The sequence below is a fragment of the Ciona robusta genome, chromosome 1 (assembly GCF_009617815.1).
Source record: "Ciona robusta chromosome 1, ASM961781v2".
NCBI classification, from domain to species: Eukaryota; Metazoa; Chordata; class Ascidiacea; order Phlebobranchia; family Cionidae; genus Ciona; species Ciona robusta.
The window spans coordinates 10,611,663-10,623,801 of NC_143235.1; the positions used below are offsets into that span (position 1 = coordinate 10,611,663).

General features: G+C 36.7%; 2 protein-coding genes across 2 annotated transcripts; one reads left to right on the forward strand and one right to left on the reverse strand.

The window, feature by feature from the left end:
- The first annotated feature begins 12 nt into the window (after positions 1 to 12).
- Positions 13 to 5,982, forward strand: LOC149743047 (uncharacterized). The gene is made up of 19 exons (XM_089879793.1): positions 13 to 360; positions 749 to 1,023; positions 1,174 to 1,244; positions 1,314 to 1,455; positions 1,551 to 1,770; positions 1,923 to 1,995; positions 2,069 to 2,170; positions 2,557 to 2,670; positions 2,806 to 2,940; positions 3,166 to 3,316; positions 3,489 to 3,600; positions 3,681 to 3,820; positions 4,098 to 4,258; positions 4,609 to 4,678; positions 4,739 to 4,845; positions 5,026 to 5,155; positions 5,233 to 5,384; positions 5,477 to 5,560; positions 5,689 to 5,982. Exons 1-19 carry the CDS (start codon positions 236 to 238, stop codon positions 5,857 to 5,859), a joined length of 2,535 nt encoding a protein of 844 aa, XP_089735919.1. The 5' UTR covers positions 13 to 235; the 3' UTR covers positions 5,860 to 5,982.
- Positions 5,983 to 6,183: 201 nt separating this feature from the next.
- LOC149743048 (HBS1-like protein) lies at positions 6,184 to 11,911 on the reverse strand. The gene is made up of 9 exons (XM_089879889.1): positions 10,850 to 11,911; positions 10,533 to 10,682; positions 10,012 to 10,192; positions 9,612 to 9,789; positions 9,295 to 9,460; positions 8,768 to 8,908; positions 8,153 to 8,352; positions 7,407 to 7,566; positions 6,184 to 7,064 (listed from the first exon to the last, which is right to left on the reverse strand). Exons 1-9 carry the CDS (start codon positions 11,717 to 11,719, stop codon positions 6,921 to 6,923), a joined length of 2,190 nt encoding a protein of 729 aa, XP_089736015.1. The 5' UTR covers positions 11,720 to 11,911; the 3' UTR covers positions 6,184 to 6,920.
- Positions 11,912 to 12,139: the final 228 nt, after the last annotated feature.

Sequence of the window (12,139 nt, forward strand, 5' to 3'; positions counted from 1 at the left end):
ACGTTAAAAAGGGTATAACCCAACAGGTGGTTTGTTTTAATTGTTGACGTAACATGGTTTATTATTTCGTTTTCCCAGGCTATTGTTAAACAATAGAACTTAATGAAGTGTTTGTATTTTCCCCTAAATTAGAAAAAAAACGTAGAACCGAAAATACGGATATATTTTAGTTCTTACCATGGGTTAAGCTACTAACCTTACCGTCTGATTTCTTAGGTAGCATAGGTTTTGAAAGATGACTAAATCTGTGTCGTCCACTAATGCTTGCAGCGGCCACGAAGTAAAAAAACAAGTGTCGTTCGGGCGCAGTCGATCCACACCACAAGTGATTCGGAACCACAGCTCGACAACACAAAGTTGGTGAGTAGAGTCCTAAAAGTCTTAAACAGTGCAAAATGTGCCTTTGAGAAAAGAAATTACTAGCCCACACGCAGTAATGTGAATAGGCTAACTCCCCGATACCGCAGCAAGAGACCATCTTGCTTAATTAAACACCAAATCTAAAAGTTTTAAACAGGGTACTATTAAGAAAGCGATTAGATTTGTAAAATAGAGATAGTTTCGTTTGTTGTACGCCTGTAAGAGTACTGTTTAGTGTAGAATGCAAAATGGAAGGATAAAAAAATAATTAAAAACATGCTTCATCTTACCTCACCCGACTATATAAAAGTTGGAAAACTATTATAGAAAAAAAACGTAATTAAAGTCAGTTACAGGATCATTGCCTACAATAATATTTTGCATTAAGGAAAAAAGGAAGCAGCGTCCCAACTCTTCGTTCGTCCGTTATAACTGAAAAACAAGATAACAAAATTTGCAAAACAACGGCAGAAGTAACAACTCCCGTGCCCATTAAAACACAGTCCTTCTTGAGTTCTGAAAAACTTGTCGTCGATGCCGTCACGACTGTGCTAGATGACTTTATAAAAGAAAGCTTGACAAGACAAGAAGACAAACTTGAGATAGACAGTAATCACCAAACAAACAACCCTGCTTTACCTGAAGCTGGCAATATAGCAACAAGTAAGCGACATAAACGCACAATTTTGAAGCTAATGTACAACCAACTAAATCATACCAAACTGGCAAAACGCTAAACAACACAATTATTTAAGGTGCCCGGCCCCATGCGCAATCCAAAATGCCATAAAATAAAACAATATACAAATATAGATGCAGTCATTTCAGCTTTGGACGATATTGTTGGAGAGACGTGGACAGGAAGTGAGGACAGCTCGGATAAGGTACAAATGTAATTGATATTTAAAGATAAAGTGAATGTATATAGTCACAAATTTCATGTGTTTCAACAGTCTCTAAATGCGACCAGTACAAGGCCAGCATCTAGTATGAAGCTACACGGAGGTAAAAGACAAAAACAAGCAATAAACGAAGTATCTTCAAGGCACTCTGTGAAACCCTGGTATTCTTCATCAACCTTTGATAAAAATGCAGGTGAACAGCGATTGTTACGTCATAATACCTGGTGTTAAACTTATCCCAATACGAAAATCTGTCATTTCAACCATGATTAAAACTTAAAATTCCAGCCGAGTTTTTGGTCAACTGCTCGTCTAGTTCATCCAGATCATCATTGGGAACCAGCAACAAACCGAAACGGGTGACCTCCGCTCGGTCGCGTAGCAGGACTTTTGGTCGCGGGTCCACTGTTGAGATAAGACGGCCAGCTTCACTGAAACCGACGACTGTCCAATATAAAAAGGAACCGACGAATACAAAGAGTCTTGTCGTTCAAGGGAGCACGTTGGAGTAAGTCGAAGCTATATTTGCGATGGTTCTTTGCCACTGAAACATACAAAGCAACACACAAATATGTAAATTGACGTATATGTGCATGAACCGAGTATTTAAATCATATTCATACAACATTTGTTATAAGACGTGTTTCTTCTGTGAAACAGGAAACCCAAACTCGAAATAGAAGATAACAAGGTTGCGGACGAAGTCGCTGGGACAACGGATGTGCCAATACAAGTAAGACAAACTAACTATGATATCTGCAACCTTTTGGTTTATTAAACGAGAAGCCGTTTATTATTCTATATAGTCTGAGGACGATACAACGAAAGCAGAACGTGGATCTTCGGTCCCTTCATCTATCAGTGAAGTAATAGAACCAATGGTTCGACCTGCTCGTGTATTCAAATTTGTAAGTATTTCAAAGAAACTGGAAGAACTTCAATTACAAGCGTGACACATTGCATAGATGAGTTATATTATAGGTCGTATATAATTTTTGGCCGTACACTAAAATCACCAACAAAGTTACCATATGTGGTATAACTCTTAAGCGTACACGAACTGTATAAAACTTCAGAACACTGGTGTTATCCGTCGTTGCCCGCACGCGAGTATAAGAAACATTCATTCAATTACGTTGAACAATTATAGTTTACTATCAAAACCCATTGCCATATTAAATACTGTTGCTAAAATCACATATCGGTTACAAAGGCAGTGGTAAAAAGAATAAAAGATAGCTTTGTCGGTGGCTGCAAACGTTTCTTGCTGTTGATTCAAGTTTGTTACTTCCAGGATGAAAAGTTTTCGGGATCGAAAACAGAGACAACAGTAATAAAGCCTACAAGCGCGAAGAAAGTACGTGAAAGAAAATCGAGTCCAACAAAAAAGACAAAACTCGACTTTCACGTAAGCAGTACATGTTACTAAATTAAAAAAAAAACAGTAATTTAAAGAAAGCATAGCTAGGCTAAACATTTTAACAAACACTGTCGACTGCATTGTAGCATACCATGCTAACCCTTGATAGAGTTTACGTGACAGATGGATAGCGGAAAGGGAATTTGGAAGACCGTTCTGAACGAAACACAATTAAATGCTTTCCGAAGACTATTCTCGAGATTCGACCGAACCAAGAACGGCGCTATCAGTGCGGCAGAACTGTTTCAAGCAACACTGGTAATGTACAATAATTCAAGCCAAAAAATCCGTTTTCATAATAGAATATAGCTACAGCAAACGTATGGATAAAATGACTGCAAAAACAAACGCCCCCCATCTGTGAATTTCACGATCGACTGTTATTTTAAAATAGAACATCTGTTGTGGTATTCAAATATTGAGGAATAAAACTATAATGGACAACTTGCTACAAGTGCATTTTGTTGATCTTCATTTTTCCAGGAGTTACTTCCAGATACGGGGTCCGAACTTTCCTTAAATGAAGTAAGCCAGATATTAAAAGAGTTTGACATCAAAGGAACTGGAGAAATTGAATTCGATGAATTTCTCTTTGCCATGATCAACCCGAAGAATTACCTCAAAATTATGAGTGGTTAGTTTTATATAGAAACCGTAGCGTTTAAATTTACATTTGCCATTTTGTTTTTTCTATATTTAAAAATACTTCCAAGCAAGCAACCATTAGCCACAGAAGAGTAAAATATATCGCAGAGTGTCTTTTTGCTGATATTAAATATTCCCCCCAAACACGTGTGTATTTGCAGATGATGATCGTGAAAACCTTGCTAAAGAAGTCAAAATCTTCGAAGAAATCACTAATGCCCGTAACAAAACGTTAGGTAGCAAATCATCTAAAAAATCGAGTCCGGACGACAGGTAGCAAATCGAAAAAGAAAAGCTGCGATATCCAACGACACTATAGGTGTGACTTAAAAAAACAACATTTTTTTTTTAAGTTTGACAGACTTACGGAGGAACCTCTTCTTCACAATGCTCAAGACGGCAACAAAAAAGGACTCGATGAAAGAAATCCGACATTTTTATGTGAACAGAATAAAGAAACTCAATGATCACGTGATACATGACTGGTCAGCAGGTCATTTTAAAACCACGTTAAGTTCTTATAAATCATAGCCCTATGCTGGTTTACCAAGACGTCACAAACCAGTGACACCATAATGTGCGCGCATATGACGTCACAAACTAGTGACGTTTTATTATGGGCGCGGTTTGCTTTTTAGAGCGTTAAAAATATATCGGTTTAAGCAGCGATGGTATGTGAAAATATGAGAGAAACAGTAATAAAAAATGCATTTGGTGCATTGTTGTATGATACTATCTCATTTATAAGACCATAATATGTTATTATACAGGACAGAGGTGTATCGGTTTGTCATACCAAGAAATGATCAAACGGTACGAACACATCACCAAAGAATTAAAAGATAAAAAGTCGCCTTTCGCCGGAAAGAAAGAATACATGGATTCACCTTACGCACAACCGCTTCGGTGGGGTTGTAATGGGCTTTTGAAGGTAAAAAGCATAATATAGTTGTAGGGTAAGCTGATATATCGTTTGTACCTAAATCGCTTACTTCCTTGTGTTTTGAACAGTTAATACCGCTTTTTTGGAGTCGTGGCGCTACGGTTATATAGTTCTGTACACATTGTTTGCTTTCTACCAAATGGGACAAGAAACAAGAATAAAAACATGTCCCATCTTACCCCACCCTACTACACGTTTTTTGCAGCCTCTATCGCGACTATGGCCTAATAATACAACCCAATGCTAAACATAACACACTGAAGAAATGCTACGTGGCCTGATAAGCTATGACTTTAAAACACAAAATGTTTTACCGGATCTAATCCTATTTTTCGCAGCAAGATGAACCTAAAAGAATTAAAGGCGCACGAGACAGTTATAGAAAGTCGAGTACTTATTCATACGAAGGTAAGCAATGAGAAAGAATGGAAACATCCGCGGTATATTATCATTATTTTTACTGCAAAGGTCGTGCAAGATCAGCACGACCAGCATCTGCGAGGAAAACTGAGGGGAATACAGGAATCCCGGTTTCAGTCAGCGAAGCAAATCAACGAAACGATGTTCAGATACAGGTTACACTGTTTATACAATTATAAGTTAAACTAAATCAGGCACCACTAGCGAGTTATTTAGTTTTTTCCCAAAGCGAAATAGTTAAATTACAAAAATAATACCGCTGCAGCTTTAGGAAAACTATTAAAAAGTAGACTACTCACATTCGTCTCGTAGAGTGAATACAGTTGTTGTTACAGAGCAAAGTGGATAGCGCAAGAGCAGCTCATCGAGTAAAGATTCGTGATCACAGAATAGTCGATGAGTTGCAACGAACTTACTCCACGCCGGCCTCGAAACTAGAGAAAGTACCAGTAGAAAAACGAAGAGGTTAGAAATATTCTCGTCTGCGTTATGTATATATATAGTCTTTTATATTAACGTTTTCAGTATAAATGTATTATTAGCTGTTTCTGCAAAAAAGAGGACAGCCCCACTGCGGAGGCCACGTATATCAGAATTTGTATGCACTCCGAAAGTTGTACCGTTACCGCGCTATCCACTTCAGTCATATCCACAAACCTTTAACTACGACGACCTACCAGAAATAAGACAGAAGGTAAAAACGTAGTAGGTTGTCAGTGCAGAGACTTTTTAGAGCAGAATAGAGAAACTTCTAGTTTAGAATAGATGATCGATTGTGTTTTTCAGGCTGCTGTCATTCACGAAGATTATTACAATGAGTTACGGAAAGTTGCTGCCACAAACTCAAGAACTATTTACAAACAGTTACAGGTACGCTGCTTTCCCTGAATTACACTTGTCTTTCAAAAATTCTTAAACTACAGAAAAGTCTAGGTTAATTTGACGAATGGCTTCCTTTAGCTCTTTTTTTTAATTAACTCTTTTTAATTCATCGTCAGGTTGAGCAGATGAGACCAACCATGAGAAACCACTTTAAAAAATCTTACCTCGCATATTCTGGTGATTACGAACCTTTCGTTGTGTCGCCATGGATTCCATTCCCAGCCCCTTCACCGTGGATACCGTATCCACCGCTGGGACAGAGTCAGCCGAAAACGGCTTGGAGCTAACTTTGTTTTAGAACAATCCGCACAGAATAAAACAATGGCGCCCTTTACTTCATATCTATACCGTGCATTACGCACTTGGACCAAATCGATGTTTAAACCTGCTATTGGTTGCTAAACTGTCGACGTAGGTACTGTATACACTATATATATGGATAACAGATAAGGCGAATGAACTCCGGCAAAATATGTTTTGTTTTTGTCAATTTTGTGAAACAGTGTAATTCTAAGCTGCCTGGCAAGTACTGCGAGAGTAACACACGAGAAAGTGCATTTCCCATTCTTTTTAGTTAGATAAGCCTTGCACACATTTCAAATCAAAGAATATTTTAACGGCAAAATATGTCATTTTTACTGTATAAGGTGAAACACTCCGAAACTCTGCAAGGCCGCTGTACACCGCTAGAAACGCAATAACCATTGCACCGATAAATTTCTATATATATATACCACAACGCGCGAATCCAAACATTAAAGTACCGACCAGACAAAACAGTAATTCACCAAACAATTCCAGAATAGATAACCATGTCATGACAATTAAACGGCAAAATGCAAAACAGTGTAAACCAGACCGTAAATGCATGGAAGGCTTTCAGTCTAACAAGAGCAGCGTTTACACCATAACGAGTGTTTTATATCCTTAAAATAAAGCACTATTTAATCTAGCAAAAATTACCTAATAATTAAAAAATATGTGCCGGTGCAAAAATATTTTCTTTTGCCCATTTCGGTTTGTAAATACCTTGCCTGACATTTATTAAATGATTATTTACCCACAGACTTTTCACCGCCCGTATAACAATCATAATTTTGCAACAAATTTTGAAAAACAGTCAACAGCTGTACACGCTAAGTCCCCCGTATTTTCACAAAATTAATATGAACATTAATCACAGTTTCAAATAATGATCATGACAATAAATACGATGCGCGGTGTTGTAGCTAAAACCAACTTTAAACATAACAGTAAATGTCCCAAAAAAATGTTAACCTAGGATTCGAGACGCTATTGACTTCAACTGACATTACCCAAGTTAAAATTCGGTTGTATAGAATTGTGACTAGCGCAACAGCTGCGTTACCACACACGCTGCGATAGTAGAACCACCATATCTTAATGTGAATCTGCCAAGCTCTTTGAGGGAACTATATTCTTCCAGGCAAACCGGTCGAGTAAGCTCTACTTCAACAAGAGCATTTTGACCCTGCATGGTTATAATGTAAACAAATCTGCGAGTTGCTTAACACTTTGGATTGAAATTAAAAAAAAAAAACAGGCAAAAATGTAATATATAGCATGCTGGGAGAAGACGGGACACCTTTAGCACATAATATCCAAACATCCTGATCGTGTTTTAAACAATTAAAAACGGTCTGTGGCAGTCGTGAGAATACTGTTTTCTACCAAATGATAAGAGAAAATAGAATAAAAAGGTTTCCCATTTTCCCCCACCCTACTATACTGATTCATATAAAAACATCACAAAAACAGAAGACAAGTTCCAATAGATTATATTATTACAATACTTGATAAAAAGTTGTCTTACCTTTAAAATAAACTTTGGTTTTTTCGCAATAACTTCACCGGTGCTTTTATGAAGTTGACTTAACAACCTGCGGATCACCGCTGGCTCGTGGACGGATTTGTAATGGAGTTCGACGGGAAATCCTCGCGTGATCGGAACTTCAATATTAAAAACTATCACCCTGTGAAATATGGACAGTTTCAGCAGTGAAAGGGATGCAAATACAGTTAAGCTTAATGAAAGATTCGTTTTTAATTTTTTTGGAATCTTAATTTTTAATACATATACTACATTTATAGTATTCAATAACTGCTGAACCGCATATATTATTATTTTACTATTAAAATGACAAAAGTTTTCTATAAACCAAAATTTGGTGGATAGTGGTTTCGTCTGGCAAAAATCTATAATCTAAAACAATTTTTACTTTTTTTTTTATTCTTAATTGGTGAGGTCCATGTCAAGGACCTGGGATTAAGGCCAGATTTGACCCATTACCCCATTTAAGTCCTTCTTGCGAGCGGTGCGGCGACAACGCATATATTTTGCCTACAATTTGGACCGCCCATTAGTGACCGTTGTGTTGGAGCAATGTCCGTTAAGTGTCTTGCCCTAGTACACAAACGTCGATCAGTTTTAGTATCGCTGTCGAGCATCGAACCGGGGACACTTTGGTTACGATGCAGGCGCCTGAACCACGCGCCGGGCAAGTTTTAACTTAACACTTCTTCTATCTAAAACAAAACACAAGAATTACAAATACATACCTTGCTTGTAGACGAGTTATTGCACGAATTGGATTGTCAATATCACAGATTACACTTCCAGTGGTGACTTTCATAATATCCACTCCATGTAATGTAAGTGTGGCATGCTCACCAGCCAATGCAAACTCAGCATTGGAAATTCCATCATTAGATTCAACTCCTTTGATTAATCCCTTTTCACCGGCAGGCATTACTATGACCTGAATAAAAACATACAGAATTTTGTTAGTTGATGTTAAGAGTGTTTTATGAAGCACCATGAAAAAATATAGAAGAAAAAAATGTTTTTGAATTATACTTTTATGTTTACCTAGAGGCGCAATACAACTTCTGGTATGTTTTTTGTTACCTGTTATATTTTTTCCAAGAAAAAAAACAAGGAAAATAATATACAAATCTGTTTTACTGCGTAAAAACTAAAAAAATGTTTGAATTTTTGGTATTTTTTATTAAAAACAAATTCCAAAGTACTTTGCACGCCTAAGTTTAATCTGTTAAAAAAAAACTTTAAAAAAATTACACAAGTTAAAATTTTAAAATTGTTAAATTTATGCCTTATTTAAGATATATTTTCAAAAACACCGAGACATAATAAGCAGGTTAAGGCTTACAAACCTTGGTACCGGGGCTGATTCCACCAGATTCTATTTTACCATTGATTGAAATTCCACTACCTTGTCCACGAAAAACATCATTCACACAAAATCGGAACGGAAGCTCAATTGGTCTTTGTGGGGCTCGGAATTTATCAATTACCTGCAATTTTAAAGAGCAATAAATGGTTCATTAATTCAAAGTTCAAAGCGCTAACCAATCATAGTTCATAAATACATTGCTGCTGTTGCTACCAGCATACTACAATTTTGAAACTGCTGTTAGTGTAAACGTGCACAAGCTTAACTGTGGGCCATAACTAGTCATATGACAGAAACAATGGTTATACCTTGGAATAAATCTAAGTGATTTTTATACCAAATCAGTTGATTTAAAAATATAAATATATGGGAAAATTACAATAATTTAGGTACCAACTAAGTTCTAAAGAAAGCAGTTAATATTAACATGGAAAACCTAAATTTTAAAGCACAAACTTAAAACTACATTAATCATAAATTTTAATTTTCAAACACAAATATTCTTACATCAATTAGTGATGGACCATTATACCACGACGTTAGTTGGGGATCTGTGGCCTTTGAGATGAGGTTTTCCCCAAGTAAACCACTCACAGGGACATATGTAACATCACTATCTTTAAAACCAGCTTGCTTTAAAAATTGTTTCATTTTTTCAACAATTTCATTAAATCTGAAAAAAGGAAAATGTTTAACCACACAATAAAAACAAAACAACTGTACAAGGTATCCAAACACTTAACCTTCATATTTAAACTCCTTACTTACAGCACCTAATGTCCAAATTTTATGTAAATAATGAATGAAAACCACTAAATAAACACCTCTTTTGACTCCAATTTAAAGTGTCGAGTTTATTCACAGCAACTGCAAGTTGCGAGACACCTAGTGATCGAATAAGCAGTGCATGTTCACGAGTTTGTCCACCGATGCCAAAGCCAGCTTCAAACTCTCCTGTGCTTGCTCCAATCACTAACACAGCAACGTCTGCCTCTGAGGCACCTTAATATAAAAAATAAAAACAATTAAATATTTTTATGAGTAATTTGTAAATTGTATTAAAAAATGTAAATATCAAGTTTCCAATAATGTTTTTATGCTAAATATATTAAAGCAGAGGGCCTGTTAGGTTTTTAAAACTGTGATATCGATATGCATTCATTTAATCTGGAGCCCATACATCTGATAAATATTAACAAATTTTACTTATGTTTTTACGCACACCTGTAATCATGTTGGGAATAAAATCTCTATGTCCTGGTGCATCCATTAAAGTGATGACTCGATGTTCGGTTTCAAATCTATTATGAGCAACATCCATTGTAACTCCGCGTGATCTTTCTTCACCAGTTTCGTCAAGCACCCATGCATATGCGAATGACGATTTGCCTATTTTCTTGGATTCCTAAGTTAGAACAAATGAATGCATAAATATAGTAAACAAGCAAGACTTCATGCCTCATCCCTCAGCCATAACTGGACTACAACTACAGACACCTATGGTTATGTGCGTTTTATTTAAGAAAGTTTAACGAAAAGAAAAAAAACCTATGGCTTAAAAAAGCAGTTTTATTAACAAACTGTTCCATAAGATAATTTAAACTAATAGATAGCTATATTGGTTGCCTATTTGGTTTAAAGACTGCTTTGTTTGGCATTAAAAACCATCCTAATATTTGATGAATTTGCACTGAAAAATTGCAAAGTTTTAAATTTTTAAATTGATTTGCCAAATCTATGCTCACCTGTTCATACTTGTGTATAAGTCTCTTTGATACAACACCTTGCTGGTACAAGAGATGTCCCATCATGGTTGATTTGCCAGCATCTACATGACCTATCACCACCAAGCTTATCTGTGGCTTCTCATCTATTTCACGCTTTTCATATTCTTTCTGTTACGTCCATAATCAGAAAAAAATTAGAGGGAGGTTAGAGGCTAGAGCAGTTTGTAGTACACAAAAACTGAATTCAAATCAAATTGCCCAACCATGAAAAGGTATTGAAAGATAAAAACACAATAAAAAAACAGAGTTATACAGAAGCTAATATATCAACATACCTTGTAATCGATGGTTGATTTGTTTTGTTTGCTGGGAGTTGAAACGGGGGTAGATTGAAGTTTGTTCTTCCTGTTGGGTGTCAAAAGAGAAACAGGTTTTGATTCTTGCTGTGAAGAAGACTTTGCTTCTGGATCTAGACCTCCGTTCATATGAGGTACAGGTGTTTTGGGTTGATTTAATCGATTCGGAGACATTACAAAACCGGTTTTGACTGGAGTTGTTGAGTTGGACTCCACTTTTGTCACATTTAACTCATTCTTTTTAGCGGGAATTGGTGAGGCGAGATGTTTAGAAGTGTCATCTTGCTTTGTTATCACTAAAACAGACTTTCCACGTCCGCTTGTGCGGGGCAATCTTTGAGGCAACCCCACTTCATCATTAGAATTCTGAGCTACTTGTTTTTCAGCAGCAGTTTTAGATTTCCCCTGTGAGCTGCCAGGTTCACTGTTGGAAAGATTAAGCAAATAGTCGATTGCTTTTTCATAATTACACTGGAACTTAACAGAGGCGAGTCTCATTTGGTTTTCCGAGTAGCTTTCACCCACAGCATCCCTAATTTGCTCCAAACACGCATCTAATATAAGTGGCTCAACGGTGCTTGTGTCCACGGAACCACTGGAACGATGGCGTTGGTGTGCAGCGGAAGATGCAAAACAAACATCATCTTCCCATATTTCCTCCTCAACAGTCTCCTCCGAGGGCATATAGGAGCTTATTTGAACTTCCTTGCCTCTGGATCGAGAGTATGAATACTGGGCCATTGTTCCAGGAGACACACCATAGTCATCTTCATAGGACTGTCCGTACACGTCATCATCATCAGAATAGTCATAACTTTTGTTGTTGCGTATTGTTCTATGCCGAGCCATTACGGAAATAAATAAATTAAAGAGTTGTTGAAGGGTATATGAGAAATGTAGTTAAGTCCAGGATGTGCACTTAGAAAGCCAAAATAAAATGTTTACTTTGCCGTTCAGTAATGAAATTATAATGTGCTTGCTAGCCATAATATTTTAAAGGCATTTAGACCTGAAAACAAATCAGGATTTGAAAACAAAAAAAGGAAAAAAATATAGATTTTGTTTTAATAACAGATTTTTTACGAAAACACAATCATCTAATCTAATAGGTACATACAATACATAAAATACCCTACATCTAGATGCGCAGGAAACAGACAGACATCCGTTATGCGAATATATCGTCCGGCGCCATGGCGTAGTGGTTAGCGCGCCTGCCTGTAACCATTAGGTAATGGGTTCAAGGCTCGTCGCTGCTAGTCCTGCTAC

Bases quoted from the DNA above. Each gene is read 5' to 3' on its own strand.
- LOC149743047 (XM_089879793.1), top strand. From the start codon at position 236: ATGACTAAATCTGTGTCGTCCACTAATGCTTGCAGCGGCCACGAAGTA. The intron at 361-748 runs GTGAGTAGAGTC...TTTTGCATTAAG, and splicing joins AGCTCGACAACACAAAGTTG to GAAAAAAGGAAGCAGCGTCC. The intron at 5,385-5,476 runs GTAAAAACGTAG...TGTGTTTTTCAG, and splicing joins TACCAGAAATAAGACAGAAG to GCTGCTGTCATTCACGAAGA.
- LOC149743048 (XM_089879889.1), bottom strand. From the start codon at position 11,719: ATGGCTCGGCATAGAACAATACGCAACAACAAAAGTTATGACTATTCT. The intron at 8,353-8,767 runs GTTTGTAAGCCT...GTTTTTATTCAG, and splicing joins GAATCAGCCCCGGTACCAAG to GTCATAGTAATGCCTGCCGG. The intron at 7,065-7,406 runs GTAAGACAACTT...ATAACCATGCAG, and splicing joins AACCAAAGTTTATTTTAAAG to GGTCAAAATGCTCTTGTTGA.